The sequence below is a fragment of the Lissotriton helveticus genome, chromosome 6, assembly GCF_964261635.1.
Source record: "Lissotriton helveticus chromosome 6, aLisHel1.1, whole genome shotgun sequence".
Lineage (NCBI taxonomy): Eukaryota > Metazoa > Chordata > Amphibia > Caudata > Salamandridae > Lissotriton > Lissotriton helveticus.
Window position 1 is genome coordinate 776,519,172 of NC_136067.1, and position 26,357 is coordinate 776,545,528.

At 44.1% G+C, this 26,357-nt stretch overlaps 1 protein-coding gene across 2 annotated transcripts in view; it reads right to left on the reverse strand.

Annotated features, from left to right (window-relative positions):
- The window catches only part of PM20D2 (peptidase M20 domain containing 2), a 234,338-nt gene that overhangs the window by 200,203 nt on the left and 7,778 nt on the right, over window positions 1–26,357 (reverse strand). For both annotated transcript variants that reach the window (XM_078648282.1, XM_078648281.1), the window contains exons 2-3: window positions 6,897–7,045; window positions 4,914–5,056 (exon numbers count right to left, since the gene is read on the reverse strand). In XM_078648282.1, the coding sequence (XP_078504408.1) occupies window positions 4,914–5,056; window positions 6,897–7,045 (292 nt within the window). The remainder of the gene's footprint in view (window positions 1–4,913; window positions 5,057–6,896; window positions 7,046–26,357) is intronic.

A 26,357-nucleotide genomic window follows, 5' to 3' on the forward strand; every position in this document is an offset into this window, starting at 1 on the left:
TGGTGTCAAATGCTTTTTTTGCAAATGTTTCTTGGTGGGCCCGCTGCGTGCCCAGTGTGTGGCGGGCCCTGGGGGGGCATTGCTTTTGGGGCATTTATTCATAAACCTGTTTATGTCCTATAAGTAGCCTTGAAGTCAAACAAAGTGTCTACATTGTAAATAAACCAAATATACATAGCTTCATGTTGTTAAATAACTCGAAAAACTAGAATATTTGTGTTTGTTGTAGGAAAAAATAGGCAAATAAAATGCCACTAAATTTCCATATTTGTGCCGCTAAATTTCCATTTTTGTGCCGCTAAATTTGCTAATCCATGCCACTATATCCTGGGGGGTCTGTATCAGCAGGTGTGATGCCATATAATATGGCATCGCACCTGCTGATACTGAACGAATGGTGGTATGGAGACAGGACAGACCCCGCTTATGCGGTGGAGCAAAGATGCATGTAGGAGTCCACCCTTCATACCATTTTATACTTGACACCCCTGCGCAACTCTCTACCGCCGGCCATGAGGTTGGTTTTCCAGGTGAGGAAACAGTCCCTCCGTAAGATGGGGTGGTGGGACAAGCTGAGTGGGGAAACCCCACTGTACCAATCAGAGCCTTTACAAAGTTTTGTTTATTTTGGTTTATTTCAAATGCAATGTGTATATATTATTGTTTTTATGGGTCACTACAAATCCCATAATGCCCTGCCAAGTCGCCACAGGAAATGATGTCATCATGAATGCACTTGAAATATGTGTAATGAAAGAAGGGGCGTTACCGTGAACAAGATCTCAGGGGTGATCGAAATGCGTTGGTGTGTTTTTCATGTTTGGAGTATCATGAAATAAGCTTACGTTTTGAACAATCGCTACCGGAGTGCGACCTATTTTCTTTGAAAAAGAAGCTTTGCATAAAAATAAAATATGCCACACATACTGAAAACTCTTCTTTCAGAACAAGAAATGACTCTGCTAGACAGCACTGCAGGAGGTCACAATAGTTTTCCTGAATCTTCAAGACGTTCTGGTTGCCTCAGCAACTAGAGACTTATAGAATTTGAATCCCCAGATCAGCGCGTTGCCCCTCCAGACAGACTATGCAATTTTGAGGTTGACATATAGCGTACTATTAAAGTAATATTCAAGGAAAATGTAACACTTATGACATTCTCTTGGCGGACGTCGATTGGCCCTCAGAGTTTGCAAACACATCCCCAAAAGGAGAGGAAGCAATTTTACCATCATTTTCAGTGCTTGTCCCCGATGAGGTAAAACAAGCCCATGCCGCAGAATGAGCCCTGGCACAAGCCCCAGCATTATACCGCAACCATTTGGGCTGGGATAAAGAATCTCCTTTGCACAATATACACATAAGGTCCAGTCCAGAAGTGCAACCACAATCTCCAATCAATCATGAAGTAAAAGCTCCTGTGAGAAATTCTCCCACAGCTTTAGTACCAAGGAAAAATTGAGTCCTGCATATCTCCCACGAAACCAGATCATTCCTATTGCAAAGTTTTAGACTATACACACTTAAATAGTCACAGATGCACATTTGAAATACAAAGTTGAAGTATAGTGGCGGGGGACCCTCACAGGTCCTTAGTAAACATCAGCATAAACTATCACAGGATAGCACAACAAAGTCAGTAAAGGAATCTTTAGTAGAACAGATAGACCAGGCAGACCAGGTAATAAAAGGCCAAGCAGTAAAAGAGGAATGGACAAGCCCCAAGAAGGGAAGATTCAGGAAGAAAAGGTTAGAACCTCAAGTGCATAAACCCAAAATTACCCCTCACTGTGAACCTACTTTACAGTAATGCCCAAGACCCCGATATTGAAAAACCCAGAAAATCCTTAACCTGCCAGTCATTTATTGTCCATAGGGGGAGAGGCTATTTCAACTCCTAGTTGATTCCAGGCTCTGGCTGACGATTTTCAGAATTGAGAGTAGGTTGCTTCCTATACTCAGAGGCTGGAACAGGAGGGTTTAGACCCTGGGACAATCATAAAGGTCCCACTCTCTCAGAGGGAGATGCAAGAGGACACGCAGACAGTACAGGGTGATATAAATAAACTATCCGAGCAGGAAGATGGGGTTTCAAGTCTACCGTCCCCCCAATCTGTTACAGACCTGATCCAGCTGCTAACAGCAGAAATTAAGATAAGATTTGACACTTAAAAGGAGATAATATCAGCTTGTGACAAGTTTTAGGAAAATAAATTGACGAGGTAACAGCTTGGACCTTGGCGCTGGACACAAAAGTGAAAGAGTTAACTCTCCAAACACGGGCAAATAAGGAATGTATCTGACTCCCTGAAGGAAAGTGGGACAGGCATGCAAGAGAAACTGGAATCCTTGGAAAATAACCAAAGAAGAAAAAACTTGCGCCTGTTAAAAATACCAGAAGGGGCAGAGGGAGACAACATAAAACTTTGTAGTAAGACTAATCAAAGTTGGGACCCAAGTCGACTGCTCAGAACAGGATCTTATCAAAGACATTCAGAGGGCACATAGAAACCTGTTTAAACAAACCCTTAACAGAACACAGTTTAGGAAATTCTAGTTCAATTTCAAACATAAAATAAAATAAAAAATCCTTACTAAGGCGCTAAATATGAAGACGGCGGATGGAGGAAGCTTTTAAGGTCAGATGTATCACATATTATGGCAAACAAACATTGGAAGCTAGGAAAACTGCTTGAACCTTTGAGGAAGATAGGCGCCACAGCGCAGTTGAATTTCCCGGCTACACTGTGAGTGGTGCAGAATTTAAAATGCTGAATTTTTTGTGAGTGAATTAAGTGGAACAATTTATAAAAAAAACATCTCTGAAGCAGGGATTAGTTAAAAAGGGATGAGGAATGGGGAGAGCATCACGTATGAGGGAGACATTTCTTCCCTTTCTATCTTTTCTGTCATGTTTTTCACTATATCTTATTTTTCGGTTTTCTTTACTTTAGTGTGCTCTTTATCTCTGTCTCTGTGCATTTTGGGTGTTTAGAAGGTATAAGAGAATAAAATATCACTAGCGGCACAATTATGCTTGTTTTTCTTTTAAACTTTCTCCCGACTTCGGGCCCCCACAGGTTTAGGCCATAAAGGAAGAAGGAGGGTTCTTCGGGGTGGGCGACTTCAGGGCGATAACAGTCAACAGTTGACTATAAAGGGGGTGGCTATCCAGATTTATTTTAAAAACATATAAAACAAGTAGTGTAGATAGGACAGGCAGATGGATCATAGTTAAAATAAAATGTTATTATCAGAAATTGGCCATGGTTGGGTATTATGACCCAAACACAGATGACCCTAGTCCATTCAGAAGACTGCTGAATTTCCCAGAACCTGTCATTTTGGTCTGAGACTTTTATGTGATTTTAGACAGCGGATTGGACCGCTCGGTTAATAGTAGAGCAGGGGCAAACAGTAAGAGGCTGTCTTTAATTAAAACTTCTATTAAACAGTTAGGGTGGTGTGATATATGGAGAAGATGGGAGCCAGGAAGGGGTTTACATAAAATAATAAAAAATAAGGGCATCAATCGAGAATAGATTTCTTTTTAATTGATCAAGAGATTAATGAATGTGTGCAGGATATTAAGCATGTTGAAGCCAATCTGTGAGATCACTCAGAGGTAACATTAATTCTTTCCCTATCCATTAGTTTAATACAGAGGAGATGGACGATGGACTGTGCCCTATTATTAGATGAGGTAGCCACCGAAAAGCTTGAATTGAAGACTGAGGAGTACTTCTCTATAAATGTGGACAGCACCCCACTTGGGGTTGTATAGGAATCATATCAGGCCTTTCTGAGGGAGAGATTAACATCCATCCAAGCATTTAAAAGGAAAAAGTTTAGGGCAGAGGTAAGTAAGTTGGAAAGTAATATTCAGCTGCTGGAACAGCAGCTATTAGCTGCTGTCGGGAAGAGTGAAATAGTAGAATTACAAACCTCTGTCCAAACATTAAGGATGGAACTCACGGGAGTAGTAGGAGAGATTAAGGTAAAGATGGCGAGCGAGTAAACTCACCCACTTCGAATATGGAGAGGGATGTGGAAGACTTCTAGCCTGGAAAACCAAGGGTGTACAAGTAAGAGGGTTTATAAAAGGAATTAATTGTGAGATTTCGGGCAGACTAGCTCATGGCAGTAAAGAAATAGAAGCAGCATTCCTTAAATATTTTGGGGCTCTATACCAGGAGGAAATGGTAGTTACGAAGGAGGATGTGAAGGTTTGGCTGGACCAGGATGTTCCCTGCAGTGTCAGTGAAAGCAGTAACAAAAACATTACTCTTATGGAGACCAGGAACACAATCAGGGCAGGGAAGTAAGATAAAGCAGCAGGTCCGGGTGGGTTACAGGCAGAAATCTATCAAATTTGTGGGATGAGTTTTAAACAGTTACTTCTAGTGAAGTGGTCCATTTCTTGAAATATCAATTATAGTAGTTTGGATCTAGTGCCACTAATCTCTGTGCCAAAACATAAAATCCCTTGTGCATGAGTTGCCCCCTTCCCTGAATTCCCCCGGAGCCTTCATTCTACTGCGTCTTTTAGCAGATCAGAATGATATACATGCTTCCGCAGGAAGCACAAGAAGTAAGATTCATCATTCTGCCTAGCTACCGTATTTTCAATTAATGCACGTAAAAGAACAGCATGGCATAAACCACAAATGCAAATGCAGAAAGAGTCGCAGGCTATTTTTATCACCGATGAGGGAAAGGAGGGACCCTATGACCAACTTAAGGAGTAACCTCTAATGAGACATGGCCCCTGCCTACACTCAACAATGGTAATAAATAGCATGTTACACTCTGCACATATAATACAAATTAGATCACAGTGAAAAAATGCTGCCATGATGGCACACCAAATATTTTTATTTTCAATACATAAAATAATTTAGTAAAGCTCTCACCATGAACTCTCCATGTTGGTTTCATCTGCTGTCTTAAGGCCGAGAGATTGCTGTATGCAAGAACAGCAGCATCTAGTGCATTTATTCCTTCCCATGGGTATGCAGCAGCATGGGATGCTTTTCCATAATATTTCACAGAAACACTAGTAAATAAAAGTATCACTTTTAATGCCTTCACATTTTATTGGAGAAATGTTTTTGGTCAATAAACTCAACAACTTCCTCCATAACATTCAGTTTGCAAATGGTCCCAAGACATTGCAGAAGCCATCTGTGTAATTTTATGTACAAAGTAAGGTTCAATTATATATAAGCCAACCATCTACATTAACCATACAAATACATATTTAGACGCGCAGTATAATGGTTTCAAACCTTAATGACTTAGACAAAAGAATTATTAAAAACGAATGCTCTGTTATCTTGAAATTCTAAGCTCACGACTGGCTAAGCTTTGCTGACTTGCAAAGCAAGTTCAGTCTCCCGAATCTGCATTTGTATTGATTCCTAAACCTTATGGTTCTGTTATCGAAAACTGGTCATCTGGAGGTGGCAGTTTTATCGATCCTAATTAACACATTTTATAGATGTTGACACTTTTATTTTACTTAAAAGCGTCGAGCTGCAGTAAGACTGATAAGCAAAGTGGATTAAGAAACTTTGTCAAGAACAGTTTTGAAATCGGCTCTCGCTTGGTCTTTTTAATATTATGTTTATTCAGTAAATAGAACTGCCAATATAGTGGTAATTTAATCAGCAAAACTAGTACAAATCATTCAATCAAGTGTATGCTCACGACACAAATTGCAAAAGAAAACAATAAGTAAGTCAAATAAAAAAAAGAAAAATCATTCAAACAGGTATACCATTAATATCAAGCCGAGGAATATGAACTATGTGCACATCACATTTCCAGTATGCCTGGAAATTGGCTAAAATAAGTCAAGCTTTTTTTAGCTTCGAAGTTTAAATAAACAACCAAGCCAAGTAAGTAAGTGAGACTGCCAAACGAATAATACACTCCCAACAGAAAATCGTTACAATGAGCCGAAAATGAATTAAGAGACGATAAATGTGAATAATCCTGTAGTGTTTTGATCAATACACACAATTCATGTGTTACAGAACAACTGAGACATTTTTAAATACATAGCAATTTGTCAGCAACTGAACCAAGATCTTGCACAAAAATAATAACATTTTCACCTGCCTTCTGTCTGGACACTTGTATCATTAAAATATAATTGCATTAAGCGTAGTCTCTAGATGAAGACTATGCACGCGCAATTTGCATTTAACTTTCTTGCCATACCTAATATTTATCAGACTGCAATCTGGCATAAACTATGCATGCACGAATTGAAACTTGAATAGGTCCAATCTATACTTCAGATAAGCTTCGTGAATTAGGCCTTGGCACTTTTTCCAGCATTTCATCTTAGTTCAACTGGCTGACGTGAGAAATATTTTGGTTCTCCAGAAATATTTTGGTTCTCCAAGGCCGCCTTGGTGATTCGTCCTCTACAAATATCCTTATGAGAACATTATACATTCAAACAGTCTTCTTAATAAAATGACATTTATATTTAAGGACTGCTTGAAAATTGAAAAAAGACAATTGGACTGAAAAGGTCAAAGCACAATCCGTATTACATAAAATTTACAAAAAACAGAAGGAGAAAAACCACAATTAAAATGATGCAAGTGATTATTGTTCTATTTAAACAATTTACATAATATTGCCTCTTGATGTGGCTGCTTTTGAATGTTTTAGCCGAACGTATTAAAATATAATATGGAGAGAAAAAAAAATCACATCTAAAATAGAAAACAACTCTTCAAAATACTCTCTCCTAATCGCCTGGTATCTCTTTAAAACATAGTGGTCATACCCGAAGTGGTTACACCCAAAATTGAACTGAATGAACAGACCATCCCTTGGCGCCTTATTATATTCTTACTCCCTCCATTAAGAAGACTTACTCGTGTTCAGCAGAATCGGGCAAAAACGGGGCATTTTCTTGGCCTGGATGTGCCATGAAGACAACATCCATTTCTTGAAATGCACCAGCTTCTAGAAGGTCAATCTTCCCTCCTCCATCTTCTTCAGCCGGAGTTCCTAAAACTATTATCTAGAGAGAGTAAACAGCACTAGTTAGAGGCAGAACAAGTCTTATCAGCTAACTCAACGCACTACAGGGCCAGTAAAGACAAAATGCCCAACAGTGTCTTTCACAGGGCTAATAACAGAGCTGGTCTACCGTCTAGAAGATGTTCTGTATTCCTGTAACAGGCATATTAAACATGATGGGCCTGCTAGCAATGCCGCTTCCAATACTGCTTGGCACACTTTGTCACTATTTTAGTTCCCTAGTTGATTCCAGCTCATTAATACAATTTTCAGTATCACAATGAAGTTCCATTTATAATGTATTGCTGCCAAATTTCACTGGTACACCGCAGGTAGCGACGCTATTCAGGAAGAACAAAAATATGAAAATAGGCATCCTGACAGTCCAGCGCTACCATCCAGTACATTTTTGCTGGCCTCAAACAGTGGAGAGGTAATTTCCATGAAAGCTCCAATTCCCAGAGTAGTTTGTGTCACGCCGTGAAGAAACCTTCTGATGACATAATTAATGCACAACACAAGTACATCAACATAACATTTCATATTGGAAATCAGTCATTAATGAGCAAGCGTCGTCAGACCAAAGTCACCGGTAAACAAAAATATAAATAAAGCCAGCAGAATTTCTCTGCATTTTTAATAGAACTAGCCACATCCGCTAAAACATTTAACTTGATTACCGAATCGAAACCTAGCCCTGTTGTTTATTCACACAGTATGCAATGTACTAACAGATAACCGTACACCAGCATGGTCTAAAACTGTGTATAAGCCCAAGGGCGGGGAGTGGGCGTTTTCAGGATGGTAAAACCTTGCAAAGTTGATGTAAAGTTACAAACTTCTAAGCTTGCGGGTTTTCATAAACTTCTGCAAAACACATTCCAACACAGGAAACAGTCTGTGATTTGATTCTTTCAAAGTGCAGGAGTAAATGTAAGTAGGGTGTGAATGAGGAAGGTGCGCACTGAAAATTAGTCGTGGTACAGTTGAAAGTATATATTCATATCCAGCCCAAACAATTAAAGGAAAATCTCAATACAAAGAAAAGAAAATGCTGGCAAGACCAAATGCACTTCATTCGCATTCACAGGGGTCAATATAAACGTACAGCATGTGCATTGATGCATGTGTAAATGTGAACGAAAAAAAACCTAGCTTTACTCCAAATGTAAGAGTAAACATAGGTGAAAATAAATTATTGTTGGGGTGAATTGGGCCGGACATGCTTAAGAGTATGAAGCTAAATGTAGTTGACTTGATGACAAAAGGTTCTACAATTTTTGAGAGAAGAAATCTTTAGGGATACAGTGCAGCAGAAGGTATGAGTATGGTATGTAACAAAGTGAACTTTAAGGTCAGGCTCTTTCTGACACGCACAGACTTCTCTGTGTCAGTCCTCTTCAGCCATTCTAAATCCCATCATCCAAGCAGGAGTATTTCTCTCCCACCAGAATGTTATTGACAATCTAGTGAAATTTAGCGTCCTGAGAGGCAACCCCCGCGTCTAGGGGAGGGGTGCCTTTAGTGGGATTTTAGTGCCAAGGGAACGGTTTCGTTTCCCTGAAAGTGGGCAAGGGAAGGGACGCCTGAAATGCGATTAAAGAAGGAGGTGCATTGGCGGTCCCTCCCCTTAGTTGATAAAACAGCCGGAATCAAGGGAGTAGCCCTCTTTGTCCTCTCGCCTTGTGGAGTAGCCGGAAAGGCGCAGCGGGAACAGTTGGCTTTGGGTGGCTACCTGGGCCCGGCGGCGTTGGTGACTCGCAGAGGTGAGGGGGCCTGACGCGTAGTTTAGGAAGCGTACGGGGCATCATTAGGATGTAATTGGCTCAATAATAATGGCATATTGTTGAAAGTGCTTTTTCGTATCGGGAAGCGCGGCTGGGTGTTATTGGGAAACTCTTTAAAGGTTTATCATGTGGGTTGTTTCAGCATCCACCGCCACTTTATCTGGTGACACACTGTTTGCTACCTCTTACATTTCGTTTGCTTTTAGCACCCCGGGGCTCCTACTTTAAAAATGAAACGGTATATGAGCTCACGGCAAGGCATGCTTAGAAGAATCAAGTGCGAGGCCTATCCTTAAAATTATAGAAATGTGGCTGGTCAGCGAGGCCTAGCAAAAACACAAACAGAGCAGTGGCAGGCAGCCACGGTCCTGCAGAGCAAGCAAGGCGCCTGCACACAGCAAACATAAGCAATCCGACAAAAAGTAACAGAAATGTACAGTGATCTGCACTACCTTCAGTGTTCACGAACTAATGCACAGAATGAAAGATATACATAAGAGCAGTGGCAGGCAGCCACGGTCCTGCAAAGCAAACAAGGCATGTATGCACAAATCACGTTATTGAGGAAAACGTGCACAGAGAGGTACTTCAAATTAAAGGAAATTATCTTATAACAATTACAGAGTGTGACCTAAGGACTAGGACAGTCTAATTCGTAGCTGGGGAACCGGGTTCGTGTCTCGGCAGGGACGCTCAACATCTGGTGAGTCTGGGCAATTCACTTAATCTCCCAGTGCCTAACAAAAACAGAACGGGTCTGTCTACTGTAATGCAACTGGTGCTCATGTAAAGCGCTCTGATGCTTTCTGGTCGAGTTCGCACTACAGAAAATAAATAATTAAATAAAATAAATAAATAAATTAACCGTTCACAATATCCAAAGGCCCGATTTACAATTTGTTTGCGGACCAGTATTTAAGTTTTGAGGGGCAAAAAGCCCACTTTTGGATTTTTGCATGTGTAATTTAGTCACTGTTCGACAGGGTCAGGAATTAGGAAGGTAATAACATTAATAACGCCTTAACTTGGTGTGTAGTCATATACATTTCAAGTAATGCATGTTAACGCATAAAGCCAATTTATAAAATATCGATGGAGAATGCCCAAATACGTTTTCCCGAACCACCATATTACACGGTGGTGTAGGAGTTTGGACTAGAGCTGCAAATGTTGCAACAGGTGTCACAGGTGGTAAATGACCTTAAAGCTGGCCGGGTTGTTGGCAGTCCAATAAATTGGTGTCAGACGATATCACATTTAAAGAACAGGGTGTGAATGGGGCACCGCAGTCTCGTGGTTAGGTCTCGGACTCTCATTCCAAAGATTATGCGTTCAAATAAGGTCCTTTTGAGTTCATGTTTGCGGTATTTCCTTAAAAAGGGGTTACTGGTGGCAAGTTTATGCACAAGTAAGATTCTGAAAGAGTGTGTATTGGGCTAAGGTTTTGGGGATGCATAGTTAGACACACATCAGCATGTGCTTGGCTTCAGATTGCTGATGCCCTACGTGATCTGCGGCATTTCTCAGTTGTCTCGAAAGGTTGACTGTTCGGTGGCAGTCGTATTGGGGTGGAAGATGAGATTTGCTGGGGTTTATAAAGATGAACTTTCTGCTCCACACATATGAGCGCCTTTGAAGTGGAAGACCATCTAATATTAACTGCTTGTTTTCTTTTCCTTTATATGCTGGCGGGGTCACACTATGTTGAGAAGGTGCAGTGGGGACAGCATCGTCCAGCGCACTCTGCAAATGGCAATAGGCCATTTGCAGAGTGCGCTGGACGATGGTATGCCCATTCCAGATGTGTTGGTTATTCACTCGGGGGTGAAATATGGTTCCGGGTGGCAGGAGGGGATGAAGAAGGCCCTGTTCTCTACCTTCTCATGGGTCAAGAGAGTATTGCCAGACACCATTATCTTATGGTCAGAGGTGTTTGCTAGTAGAGTCTGGGGTGATGGAGTGTCTTTAATTAATTAATTGTGGGTTTATATAGCGCTAGAATCAACTCCCGGAGGAGTATCTCCGCGCTTCGACCGCTGGGGAACCCGTCCTGGCTCACCCTGAGAGATGGTCCCTAATGGGTATCTCTAAGGTGCGACCAAGCATCCCCGGCGGTCTGGGGGGCCGTTGTGAAGATGAGGCAAGCTAATGCCCAGAGTTGCCGAGTGTGGTCCCTGACTGGAGTAGGCACCGAGGCGAGAATTATCGAGCCCGTTGACCCTGGTCCACGACCCTGCCGCGTCGGGAATCGAACCCTGGTCCCGGGCCGTCCTCTGCTTACGGGTCTGCCGCCTCTAACCAGTGAGCCACACCACTCCACACCAGTGAGCCACACCACTCCACAGTAGCCGCGGCGAACACGTCTGTGAGAAAACTGAATCGAGAGGTAGTGAAACTTTAGCGGGGTTCGCAAATTTATCCCAGTAGGCATAGTATGCTGCAGGCATTAAACTCGAATTTGTATTGGGCAGAGGGATTGCAGCTGTCCAGGGCAGGATTGGAGCTGTTTGTCCAAACTATACTGGGGGGCTATGGAGTTGCATTCAAAAGTATAGCCCAGAGCATCACAAATGGAAGGTGGAGCAGCTTGGGGGGGGGAGGGCAAGAGCGCCAGTGGGCTACTTGCCCTGTGGCGGGGTCCCAGACAAGAGGAAAAGGCCCGGGGACTTCTTTATGCGGAAACTGCCTGACCTTGCAACAGGGAGGCAGTCATTGGGGCTCTGGGCTGGCGGGAGAGGGGGCCATCCTGCTGGTGGTCCTGGACTCTCCGGCCCTACCCTAATAGCCGGTGCTTGGATGAAGCAATATGGTATCTCATATGGACGCAGTGTTAAGGGGTTGGGTTGTGTCCTGCTGGTACAACACGCCTCGAGTGGATCTAGAGCTGACGAATTGTAAATACATGGTAACCTGTGGCGCAGATGGATACTGCGCCTCCTTATGTTCAGTAATGGTATTAAGTGGTAAGGGGTTGGGTTGTGTCCTGCTGGTACAACACGCCTCGAGTGGATCTAGAGCTGACGAATTGTAAATACATGGTAACCTGTGACGCAGATGGATACTGCGCCTCCTTATGTTCAGTAATGGTATTAAGTGGTAAGGGGTTGGGTTGTGTCCTGCTGGTACAACACGCCTCGAGTGGATCTAGAGCTGACGAATTGTAAATACATGGTAACCTGTGGCGCAGATGGATACTGCGCCTCCTTATGTTCAGTAATGGTATTTTGATGGTTAATAAAATTGGTCAAAAGTTGGAGGTTTAATAACAAATAAAGATGGTGTTATTGACAAGTAATAAAAGCTACGCAGTGAACACCAAGTTCGTGTAAAGTGTCTTTGTGGTGGGGGTGGGGGGGGGGTGTGGCGGGCGAATGGCACGGATATACCCACTATAAGAAGTGCTTGAATTTCGTAACATGAGGAGCCATTTTACATTTGAAAACTACAATCAAGGATCACACATTTTGTCATATTCTTTCACACACGCATTCACCGCATAAACAGATACTTTTTTATGTTATTTGACAACAGCAGGGTTTTTTTTTCTTCAGTTGTCAGGACTAGAGTGGGACGCAGGTGCTACCATTGTCCCATCTTTCTAGTCCTTCACTGTCGCTTGTCCCCTTAACTCTTTCGGTGCCCGCCCTCCTTTCCCTTTGTCCCTTCAGTCTGTTCGTGGACTATCTGTGCAGACAATGCGACACAGCCAGAAGCAGAGCAGCGACAGAGGCTCAGCGGCCGATGCCCAGCAGCTCCACTCCCATGCTCTACCTGCCTTGTGTTCCTCGGACACCAGGCCTTTCCAAAGTCAGTGAGGATTATATTCCGAGTTACAAGCCCGGCATAATGGCTTTTCTAATGTTCTAGATTTGTTCTGCCGTTCAGTGGGCAGGATTTGTATAGACGTATACCAATAGTTTTGCATACTATAGTTTTTAGAAACACATGCAGATGAGTTTGGATTGTGGTTTTATGTCCAATAAACTTGCGCAGTGCCAAAGTTTTAGAAACACTGTTGTGATCTACAAACGGTGATCCGTGCTATGTCTAATAGAAATAGGAATTTACCATTCATCTCAAGTGCCTCCAACTATTCATTGACAACTAGGTGGCTGAAATACACACGTTTACCATGATTAGAAATACCCAAGAATTCTTTCTTTAAACCCACAAGGTCTTAATGAAGAAAGAAAGGTCCAGGTTTTGCGGTTAAAAAAAAAAAGCGTTGCAGAGAATCTTGACTAGGCAAGAGATGGAAACGACGTACAAATATTTTTGCCAGAGTGGAGGGAAATTTTTTTTTTGTGTAGTCACCCCCATTTTTTTCTTGCAACATTTTGTTGCTGGTTTATGACTCTGATGTCCAGTGCCCAGTATATGTGCTCAGACCCCTGAAAACATCTCAAGTTAGCTCTAGTCCTCATTGGAATATTTAGCTTACCTAGAAGTGCCTAGTATCTGGTACCAAAGAATACCCATGGCCTGTAATGTAAATGGCATTAGTGGACTGCAGCACATATTGAGCTGCCACCGCTAAAGTGACTATGACAGCCATGTTTCCCGTCCGGCCCCTACAGACTGGGTAGGCTGTTATTAAAATTGCTAATTCGACCTGGCAAAACAAACCTTTTGTCAGGCCTAAAGAGCCTATTTTCATACTTGTAAGTCACCTCTAAAGTAGGTCCTGCATGCCAATAGGGAGGTTGCACTGTATATAGAAAGTAGGACATTACGTTTTACATCTCTCAATTCCTCCTCTATGCCTTCCTAAAGGGCACCGAAAAGGATACCTACGCCGTACAAGACTTGGAACCAGCCACCAGTTACTGCAAGCCCTTCACACACACGGGGTGCTGTCTAACTGATCAGATGGCTCACAAGGGCATTGGTGGGGCAGACGCACACCAGGTTGAGTCCCTTGATTTTGCCCATCCCCTTCATAAGGAGTGGGATAACGTGTTGGCATATCCCAGACAAGTATCACAAAATATGTATCCAATTTTATATGCTGCAGAGGGCATACTTCTCGCCCAGATACTTCCTGGAGCCCTAATCTAATAGGGTGGAAAGGGCTTCTTTAGTTTTCATAAGTAGATGTATAATGCAGACAATTTTATTAGCCTATTTCTTGTATTGCACCTATACCCCAGGTGCCATTCAGGGTTGTTCTACAATGGGAGTTTCAACAATTTCTCGTGCCAAACTCAAAGGAGAAGCTATCTCAGATTTCCCAGGCAGCCCCTAATACTTTTGTGAAGCATTGAAGGCTTCAAAATGGTTTGGGTGACAATACGAATTTTGGTTTTAGAGTGTTGAATTCTGTGGTCTCCTAATAATGTCTCCTTATAATAACTCAGTAAATATTTTCAGCATGCAAATGTGGTTTATGTGTCTGTTGATCCAAGATATGAAGGTCAGTTAGACTGCTTTGGTATTCTTTATAAGCAATGCCGTGGTGGTAATGTTCCAATTACTTACTGCTAATCTTCATTACTCCTGGTCCAGATTGTTCTTGTATCATTTTTCACATCCCTCCCGGAATACTGACAGTCATTTTCGAGTTTGGGAGCTTGGTATTCTGTTGTATATCTCTTTCCAAATAGGACTGGAGGCTACAGTAGTAAGCACGCTTCAAGTTTCTTCACAGATCGAATCCTGTATCCGATAAGACCGACACCATCAGCTTCTCACCGAACTGCCTCAGAACATTACCATGTCACAAAGCTACTCTTATATAATGACATCACATCCCCTTGAAAGATGCTGCAACTATGAGCACACAAGGCCAAACATAATAGAACACATCCCCTTCCCTTCACAAACGCGGAACATACACATGACGAGCATTTCGGACATGGCAATCGAGCAATTGTCATAACAACACCAGTAGTGCACGAAGTGAACACTTATAGGCTTCAGACGTTTATCAAAATACCCTACACCACCACTGTCCAAATTATGTGGTTCCTGAAAAAACACTTGTTAACCTAGCATTGCGTGGCGTAAACAAATCATACATCTTTACATCAGGTCATGAAAATGGAGAAGGTTAGGGAACATTAGATGAATCACCACATGGTACCAGAACGTCCAGAACGTCACTGCATATTTAGGCAGACACATGATATTGTTCTCACTATCCTAACCAGTTTAGGATATGACACAGCGGCCTACATCAACATCAGGGAAAGTAATGTGAAGCAACACCCTAGGACAACCCTCCTGTGCTCCTTGTACCCATTAGCTGGCAATACCCATTAGGGTACCGGGCACAGCAGCCCCGGCGCTCCTCTGATAGGTACTGGGGTAACAGTGATTCCTTAGGATCCGGGGGCCTCCATCGAGGTCTTACCCCATCCTCAGAGGCCTTCACAATGCCTCAGGGCTCCTCCCCTCTGCCCTTCTTAGCAGCGGTGCGGAGAACCCCCACTACAGGGCAATGGTAGGCAAACACAAATGCCCCCACCGGTCTTATCACGGTTGAGGGCGTGTGGTGGTACTATTGCTGTCCTCAATCAGGTCCCTGGCAGTGCAGACCCTTCAACTACGTTGTATGAGAGGTAGATGGCTTCCAATTTGTTTGAGGCAGGGAACCACTCGTGGTCCACGGTGGAGTAACAGGCAGCTACAGCGAGGCCCCCATTGCCACGAGCGTCTTTTTTTTCCGGCAGCCCTGGCCTCCTCGATGAGGGTGGGGCCAACAACGTCAATGCCGGCCGCGCTGCTACTCTAAATGCAGCCAAGGTCTATTCAGCCTAGTGCTGAGTCACCCAGAAAAGGCAGGACACACCTCAAACCCCCTTGTGACTGTCTAAAGTGAATGCACATCCCCTCTCTCCTGTCAGTCAAAACCAGATGGCTAATACACATCTAAGGAGGGCACAAAACCTCACAAACACACATAAATGCCCACTTCTAAAAGTGCAAAAACAACAGGCGATGGACAGAATGCAGAACAATGTCGTACATTCACCCCAGTACAGAGATCTAGGCCTAAATCCATCGTTTTTTTGCTCGCCATGCAATTCCAGTTTGAACCCAGCCATATGCGAATCAGTCTTGACCCTGTGCCCCAGGGAACAGTCCAGCCCGAACTGCCAAGCCAGGTCTTCCCAGGACTGGAAACAAGCATCCAAGGACCGGTTTCGGGCTTTCAGCCCTCATCAACCTGGATAGCTTGATTCCAGTGGCATGGAGAGCACGGGACTCACGTCTGAGCATAACCGTCCCACTTGGGGTGACAAATGCAAAAACAACAGGTGATGGACAGAATGCAGAACAATGTCATACATTCACCCCAGTACAGAGATCTGGGCCTAAATGCATTGTTTTTTTGCTCACCATGCCATTCCAGTTTGAACCCAGCCATATGCAAATCAGTCTTGACCCTGTGCCCCATGAGAACAGTCTAGCCCGAACTGCCAAGCCAGGTCCTCCCTGGACTGGAAACAAGCATCCAAAGACCAGTTTCGGGCTTTCAGCCCTGAACAGCCTGGATAGCTTCTAAAAGTGGCATTTCTCAATCACTCAGACATTTTTAGAGCACGCAACTCACCCATGAGGGTCTCAAGGCATTTTTTTGGGGGAGGGGGTGGGATTCGAGCAGCTCTGTGGTCATCCGAAGAGCCAGATCTTGAGATTGGTTCTGATTAAGTGTAGTGTCTGGCATTGTCTGATGCGGCGGGGGAGTTCGCTCTGGGGTTTGCGGAGCAGTGTTTTATTGATTCCGGCGTATAGCGTGTTTCCATAGCCCAGTCGGCTGGTGAGGAGTGCGTGGGTGACGGTCTTCCTGGAGTTGGAGGGGACCCATTTGAAGGTCTTGTGGAATATGCAGAGAGTGTTGAAGCATGTGGAGGAAACAGCGTTGATCTGGCAGTTCATTGCAAGTGAAGTCAAGTATGAGGCCGAGATTGCAAGTGTGATCCGTAGGGTCGGGTGGGTTTCCGAGGGCAGGGGGCCACCAGGCGGTGTCCCATGGGGAGGGGGTGGATCCGAGGATGAAATAGTAATCTGCTTTCACCAATAAGCAGGATTTTTCACTACTATTCCAAATATACCAAAAATGGCCACACTACCCCCCTCATATCAGAGATTACCACTGAAGCATGTATCAGGAAATCCCCAATGCAAACCTATGAGAGGACAGCCTTATAGCAATGAGATACCAAATAGGCTGTTTGTCACTACCAGAACATGACCACAGTTAAGAAACATGTTTTACCTTTTACCTACACATAGGCTGTGGGGTTTTAGGTTTAAACCTATAATAACTGATAAAACCCCATTGAAAGAGAAATAGCCCTCACCAGTGAAAACATATAAACACTGACAAAACACCTGCACAACCACAAACTAAATGCCATTCAAAGAAAGGAAAAAGAGAGTGAAAGAGTCATTTATTTTCGTCCTGACGGGGCCAATACAATGTAACATTAGCAGTAACAAAGCCTGGGCTAACATTATTCTGCTTGAGTTTTGTGGTTTGGGGATGCCACTAAAACATTGTTTCTTCATCCTTTTCCCTTTTTCAGCTTTGTGGTCTTTGGTCTAAAGAAGCAGGGTTTAGAAGCATGTTTTAGGTCTCTTTTAATTATTTTATAAATTGTAGAGAATCTGGAAATATCAAAATCATATTTGATATTTTGGCTGTGTTTGATTCTTTCACTGATCGGTAAAATGGCTTGTTTCATAAGAATCTTTCCTAATATGTGTAATCACATTTACCCACAGAGAATGGGTAAAAACCCTTAATACATCAGCCCACAGTTTCTAGTGGGTCAGTATTGACAGTAGGTGAATTGCCAACAACTCAGGCTTTAAACATTTAATGCAAGGTATAGTGACAAGTATATGCATAAAGAGTGCTATCACCAAGCATCTGGGACAGTGATGAAAACATGACACCAGACTTTTGGAAAACATGGAGTGTCACTTGGAAAGCTCTGCAAAAAATGTTCTTTCCAAGTTCAACAAGGACTGGAGTAATATTGTTTGTATTTGCAGTGATTCAGCTACATATATGAAAAAGTTGTGTGATGACCTGTCAAAATTGATACCTGACCTGAAGTGATTCCCTGTAGGAGATCCTTGCCACTTGTTAGATGGTATGTTGAAAGCATCTTTGCAATCTTCAGGGTAAATGAGGGATGCTATTGACTTTTTAGTCCATTCGGGTGCACTGTTTCCTTATGCACAGGAACTAAAACGCAAATATTTATAATTTTGTGCTTTGTGTGGCATCAAAGAAAGAGTCATCTCAACTGTGTCCCTTAGCTGATAGTTCGCACTCCAAGGGGCTATGAATGCTATATTATTATTGTGACAAGCGTTTACAGAATGTTTGCTGAGTGATGGTGCAAAAGGCAAGAAATGTGAGAATCTTTGGTTGCATACAGATAGTGATGTGAAAAAAGTGCACTCCACTGCATTATTAGATTTTTACAGGAAAACATAACTTCTGTAGTGGACATAATAAAAAAAACTAGAGTTTGAAAACATCCTTGTCTGCCAAGTGTTCATCATAATTGGTGTAGATGTGAAATCTCTCCTGAAAGTAGGATGGGCGACACCTTTAGTGACTTTGTTACTGCAACCAGTATTGGCAGGAAAAGCTATTTCAGTGGCCAGAGTTAAATTGTGTACTGGCTGTTTTTGAGTTGCCCGTCTCAAGTGCCAATGTTGAGAGGGTCTTTTCACAGAAGTTTACATGAGAAGGAAAGGGAGAGCGCACATGACCAAAGACTCACTGAAGAAGTATTGTATGGTGTAATACAATAAGTTTAATTTGCAAAACTCTATTTGGACCTCATATATACTATACGTACATTGTCTATATATCATGTCTATAAGTGCAGAAAGCAAGCAATAATAAAAGCAAACCGTTCCATAAACACCGGAAAAACACTTTTTTTGTGGTTTTTAGTGGCGCAAAAATGTGTAACCACTGACAACAACCGTTTTTTAAGGTATTGAAAACACTGAAAAAAAACCACCAGAATTTACCAAAAATAGAAACTGAAAACAGGAAAGCCTACCTACACAGCACCCTGCCCATAGGGCTGGCTAGGGCCTACCTTAGGGCTGACTTTTATGTAGTAAAGGGGAGTTACAGATGAGGCAACAACTTTACATGCCACGCCACTGCGGCTGTAAACTGCACGCGTGGGCCCTGCAGCAATAGAAGCCTGAGGCAGGTCAAATTACCTATTGTTATATATAGTAGCTATTTGTTGACACTACTATATCTTTGCACTGATTTTATTCATTTGGAAGTAGAGAGGTACTTATTAAATTCATTTTCCTCTTATCACTCCAATTTTAGCCTTGTTCGCACCCCTTTTTTCACTCTCACTTTGATTCACGCACTGCTTCTCAGTTATCACTACACACCAACATACCTATAGCCCACTGGGGCACCCACTTTCTGACGAAACTTATAAGTGGTTGCCGTGTCTACCCTTCCCGGTGTGAAGGGTCCAAGATGATGACAAGGGCGGTATCGGTCGGTAACTGATGGGTATTTTTCACATCTGGAAAGTATCCGGTTGATCTTCTATCACTTCCTTAGATATATCTTTTACTTTTTTTCTCCTAGTGTCAGATGCATAGTTAGTCGACAGATTGTTTTTGACCCACAGTTACTTTCTGTTTGCTTAAACTTTAATAGGCAGTCTGCCACTTTGTTCTTCCAACCAGAAATAAACTCAATACTACAGTCATAAACTTGCATTTTGACTGCCAGCCTAGCTAAGCGTCCTGAACAATACTTGGCCCCATTTGGCCCGGGCACCTTACAGAATGGCTTATGATCTGTCCTGAGTGTTATTTTCATTCCCCAAAGGAAGGTGCAAGAGTGATTGGTCAGCGATATGGCAGCCAATGCCTCCCACTCAATGGCAGAGTAATCCCTTTGGCTTCTGTCAATGAGTGAAAACCAAAAGCCACAGTCCTTTCCACCTTCCCATGCATCTGGGAAAGCACAGCCTCCAATGCTGACAGCACTGGCATCCACAGTGAGTAACGTTTTGAAATAGTATTGAAATTGAACCAAAATGACAGAATTCAAATTATCATGAGTGATTTGCTCAAAAGCTGCTTTTTGAACAATTCACTACTATATGCCCTCTGGATAAACCTGTTAAGTCAATACAAAGAACGTGCACTGCCGCTGAGCCAAAGATTAATTTCCCACCTGCTCAGAGCTTTCCCACAGCAGCAAATCCATTTCAACGGAACATAACGGAGTGGCTATCTGGCCTTGTGACGCCCTGTTCAGCTACAGCTTCCATCCTTGCCCCGCTGGAAGAATCAGAGCTCCAAAAACGTGACTAAGTTGCCAAAAGTATCCAGTTAGCAACTGACCCTCCTTGGGCACAAAGTTTCATTTTGTCCCGCTCTGAGCTTTCCCAACAAAGCCAATGGTTACACCGTGACTTCATCAGATGGCTATCTGGCTTCATGGAGCCCACCTGTGCCACAGCCTGCTATCTTGCCCCGCTAAGGATTTTTGACCTCCATTTCAGAGACTAAGCCAGGAGGTAAAACCTCTGACCAGAAACTTGGTTTCTGTGTCCGATTCACGCTACCTCGTAGTCGGCCTTAACTCGTGTCTAGGCTCCGGTGAATCCCAACCAGATGACCGTGGTTAGCACATGGTTAAAGCTTTTTGGCCCTATTTCTATATAAACCTTTAAAGATTCAGATCTCCGATTGTTGTCATTTTGCCCATTAAAATATTCTCAATTTTCGTTCATAGTTTGAACAAGGAGGACAACGTATAACAGAGAAGGGGAATGTGGGAAGGAACAGGTAAAACAGAGAATCAGAGACTTGCTTAGAATGAGCACTGGCTAGTAAATGTGCAGAAGGTGGACGAGTGGATAATGGGTGAATGAGTGGGTGGGTGAATGGATGGATGGATGGATGGTTGAACAATTGATGGCTGGATGGGTGGGTGGATGGAGGGAGGGAAGGATCGACGATGGATGGGAGGATGGGATAGTCCTGAAGGTATTACTTTGGCAGTTGATAAGGGCAGCTAGGCAGGCATGAAATGGAACCCATGGAGAGCATTGTCTTACATTTAAAATGCGGCTTCACCTATACTGCTTGATTCGGAGGACGTGCTCTCTGAGCTAAGAATCGGCGCTGAAATAAAACATAAAAAGGCAACAATAAAAAGCCGGGAAAAGGCAGATGAGTATTTTTCCTCTAGAGACAGGAAGAAAAATTGTATATATAATTCAGAATCTTTATTGGGAAACATCAAAGCAATATCAGAAAAGGCACTGCGAAAAATCAGCCAAGATGCTATGCCTTCAACTTTTTAAGCTAGCCTTTATTGTAATGTAGACAAAAAATACATGTGCACTAGTTATTAAAAAACTGCCCAGCAGTCTTGGAGCAGGGAAATTATAATTCACTCCGCAGAAGGGATACAATGGAAACCTCTTGGTTCACTTTATCTCTGAGAGAAAAAAAGGCGCAGAGGAAGGAGTCAGATAAGGAAAGGTGGGGTGGAGTGGTGGGAGGATGGGTGTTGAATGTTGTCTCACAGGGAAGCGTTTCAGAGAGCAGTAAGTAACATGGTGCTGCCAATTATAAGTGTGCACAAAGAAGCCACACAAGGTCATGGCAAAAAGCAAGGCAGAGCAGTCAGTAATGGAAGCACCAGCAGAGCCAGGAGTTAAAACACCAGCTGCACACCCCTATCTCTCTGGGTATATGGAGCCCGTCGAGAGCGGGAGGGGGCACCCCCACAAATACAATCTTTTAAAGCACAAAATGTATTAACATTTCAGCTAAAAGCCTCATTTGCATCTGTGATGTGGTTGTATTTCACTGTCCGGGGCCTGCAAACCCTAGGCCCGGAGATATAAACAGATCTGCGGCCAGTGATGCATGTGTTAGGCTATACATTGCCTGAATCTATACATAACCCCATTATAATGTAATGTATGTGTTGGCGGACCCGGGTGTATCACGTTCTAGCCCCAGGGACCAGTGAGAGGAGCTACTGCCGCTGTCTGCGCTAAGAGGACGTCAGCTCAGGTCTGGGTGTTGGGCCAGGCGAAGAAGAGATAAGGTGGCGAGGAGCACCAAGCCGGAGCTATCCACAAGCAGTGGGTGGGGGGTGAGTATGGGAGGGGAGTCTGGGCTATTTGTATTTCATTCTGCAACTACGGAGACAATTAAGCAACAGAAAATAGACAGCGATACAAAGTCTACCTGAACTAAACAAGACTCCTGCGATCAGAGCCAAATTGACCTTATGAGGCCAGGGAGACACCCCCACAGTAGCCAGAAACAAGCAGCTCAAGAGGAGTGGTGGGGGCGGGCACAGGGAGACAAGGGGAAGTGGTGCGGGGAGACAAGGAGGCACTGCAGCTGCCGCCCAGCGCACCGCTGCTTGCTCCCGCAAGCAAAATGACGTGAGATTGAACCTTTGCAGAAGAGGTGGGACAGGGACCCACCTTTAGCCATTTGCAGACTACGATTACAAAATGACACATGCAAAAAGCCAACCCAATGCGTGGGGGGAGTCAGACCCACACAGAGTAGTTTGGAGTAGTTACAACAAGCCTCGCAGAGTGGCGCATGCACGCTGTGCTATGCTTGACTTGAAAAAACTATGAAAGTTGCATCATAGTATTAGAACTCCCTACCATAAAATAATCAGAAACCTTGCATATAACGATTCTTTCAAAAATGAAATAAAGACACTACTGTTCAAATGCCTCTTCTCCGTTTGAATTATTTTAGGAGAAACAAGGGTAACCCTACTCAGATGGGACCAGGGCATTTAATGTTTTTAAAAAAACAATGGTTCTTGTGGACAATGTGCATATAAATGGCACATAACTGCATGTAGCAAATTCAAACCAGAAGGTACGATGTCAGAAGGAGAAAAGGTTATACACAGATCAATAAGGAGTCCAATTCTTATTTTATACAATTAATATGTGTATTGAAATTTTGAAAGTGCTCGGTGTCCCATGTGAAAAAAGAACCAAAAACGAAATGTGACCCAATATCCATACTAATATTATAAAGAGAGAGCCCAAACCTTTGAGGCGGGTAATCTCAGTAACCACAGCACCAATCACAACCACCAATACAGCGTTGGAAACGGCAGTTGCAGCAGAAGGACATAGGCTATGCAGCCGGCCACCATATACATTCAAATGGTAAAAGAACCGTGCCAGCAAAGTAGTCCCTTGTGGGCATGTCTGCGTTGTGCTGTGGGCGTGGGCGTGACTAATGCTGGGGGCGTGTGGTACGGCCATCATGTTGTGGGCAGTGGGCGTGTGCTGGGGGCATGAAAAACACTGGGGGCGTGACCAACGCTGGGGGCGTGTGTCCGCCCTTCATGCCATGTGAGTCGTACATACAAGTGCCAATTACGTTGCTGCGCAGCATCAAGGGGCACGCTGGGGGCGTGACACTCTGGTGGCGTGAGAAACGCTGTGGGCGTGTGTCCGGCTTTCATGCCATGTGAACGCAATTGCGCCGCATCAAGGGGCACGCTGGGGGCGTGAGAAACGCTGGGGGCGTGTGCTACGTTCCGCCCTTCATGCCATGTGGGTCATACATTAATCAGAAGATCGTCTGCTGTGGCCGTGTGCTGGGGTCGCGACAAACGCGTTCAGGTGGAGGCGTGGTAAATAACGTTACTGCAGCCTCTCCTGCGCACTGTTACTGAACTCTCTCATTCAACAAAATTACACGCGCCTGCTACCATCAACCAGGGCTCTAGCCGGACTCAGGCACGGATCAGTACACTATTTACACGCGCCTGATAACATCACCCAGGGCTGCCGCTGGGCCTCACGTGGAGGACACGCGCCTGCTAACATCAAACAGGCCTGCATCTGGGCCTCAAGTGGGGGAACACGCGAATGAGCGTGTCTGCGGGGACACTTACTGCAGCCTCTCCTACTCGCTGGCACTCAACTCTCTCATTAAACGGATTTACCCGCGGCTGATAACTCTCTCATTCAGCGACATTACACGCGCCTGCTAACATCAACCAGGGCTGGAGCCGGGCTCAGGCAGCGGATCACTACATCAATTACACGCGCCTGCTAACATCAACCAGGGCTGCAGCTGGGCCTTCTCCGTCCCGCTTCTATTGAAACAAAAAATGTTGTCTACCGCAAGATTTTAAAATAAAATTGCCCTTGCCAAATACACACATTACACACAATCTATTTCATACCGGGACAACGTCGGGACGGGCTGCTAGTAGTATATATAGGGTTTCTTAAATACACATCAACGACCATTCACAAATGAGTAATGTCCTACAGAGGTCACCTTTGGGACTCAACATGGCCAGAAATGGTTTGTTATAGCACAAGACGCGAACATTTCAATCCTGTAAAGTATTGGGGGTCTCATCAGGACCTTAAAATAAGGGACTTCTGGAGATTCATTGGGTAAAGGACCCCAAATAGAGAAGTGTACACATTACAAAGTGAAACAACTGAGCGAGTATACCTCATGTAGGGCCCAGGAGGACGCCTAGTGAGGTTTGGGAGGGGAAACCAGAGTGGCGTAAGAGTATATCACAAGATGTAGGATTTTAAACTGGCACACACCCCAGAGGTGACTGTTACAAAGAGTATTGTCCATATCGGAGCGTGCATGGAGAGACGATAATAGTGTAAGATGGGGAGGGCTGGCAAGTTCAACCTTGCTGTACCATGTGAACCGGAGACAATAACCTGTGTTCTTGACAGAGAATAATAAGAGTGGGCTGCCGAGGTCAGCCGCACAGCACCGATGCTGCTTCATCTTCTCTATTTGAAGACATTCTCCTAGAATGTGGAAGGGTTCATAAAAAATGTTTTCACTATAAATATTGTACTGCAATTGATAGCCTCAAAAGGCTCCCCCATTATTTCCTCACTTTTACACTGCCTTGACTAGTGACTTACATCGGTTTCTTTGACTTAAACTTGTATCACTTCAGTTCTGGAACCAATAGTGTATAACCTGTATAGCACATTGTCACCTTGTTAGGTCGGATTCCTACCAAATAAGAGCTAAATAAATACAAGCATTGGTAAATGCAATGTTTCACCCAAGTGGGTAAGAAGAAGCTGTTTTTTGTTGTCAGTTGTAGGTGGTGGGTTGTGGGTTAACACAGCTAATGCATGAGGAAGGCAGAGCTGCTGACTTTGAAACTGGGGAACGAGGTTTGAGTCTTAGCGTCAGATCAACAGCACTTTATTCTGGGCAAAATAATTAACCCGCTGTTACAAATGGGATTTCTGGTTGGCAAAGGCTTGCGCCAAAGCCAGGCAGAAACCACCACTCTAGTCAGGGCAAGGGAGTTACACGCCAAAGATAACCCCTGCTCACCCCCTTGGTAGCTTGGCACGAGCAGTCAGGCTTATCCCGGGGGCAATGTGTAAAGCGTTTGCGCACAACACACACACAGAAGCAACCCCCTAGGCACACCACAAAAGGAACTCCACACAAGGTTATATATAATAATAGCCTTTGTATTATCATAAACACATTAGAATAGTAATCACACAATATACACTGTGCCACCTGGCACTAGGCAATATTTATAGCGGATTATATACACGACAGGGCCAACTGGGCCATTGTCAGAACCATCACAAGCACAAATAATAAATGTAATTACTGGCCAAACACTGTACTCAGCATCATATCCTGCAACATAAATCATATTATGCACTCAGCATCACATTAGGCGTGAAATACATTCTGCGCCAACCTCCTAAGCATAAACACATTATGCCATAACCTCATACGCCTAAACGCATTAGACCATAACCTCAAAAGCATAAACACATTATGTGCCAACCTCATAAGCATAAATCTCATATTAGGGAATAAACTCCTAAACATAAATACTAGAGGGATAAATCACATTTCCTAGCACTACATAAATCACATTGGGGCCTGGCGGCCTACACACCTCACAGTCCCCCTGGCCAACTGGCCTTCTCAGAGGGCTCAAATACCCTATGTCCACAATGTCACGGCTGGCTGCCAAGGCAGTAGAATCCAGCAGTGCCAATTGCGCTGGGGCATAGGAGTGTATCTCACTCCTGTCTCATCCACAATGCCTCTCTGGACCCCCACGGGCTCTAAAACAAATATGCCCCAGTGATGCACCAACAAGGCGCCCATGGAGCCCCCCTTGATGCAGCTGCCCGCTACAGCGGTGCAGCTGCGAATGCACGAACAGGGAAGGAGATCTCTCTGGGCTCTCCCCACCAATATGCCCATTGGTGGGGCGGCCCGCTCTCTGGTGGGTCCTCCCGGACTGAACACTGTCACTGTGCCTCGATCGGCACCCACACTGGACCAGGGAGGAGCCTCACTCACCCGAGTAACTTGGAGGATCTGTCTCTTCTCTGGTCACTCGGCAGCCCCAGGCACCGACAATGTGCCTCGGTGGGGCCCGCCGTCTTGGGAGCCTCTCTCCTCATCTCTCCTGACATCGCGGGGCTCTCCCTTGCTCATGGGAGCCCCGCCTGGCCCCAG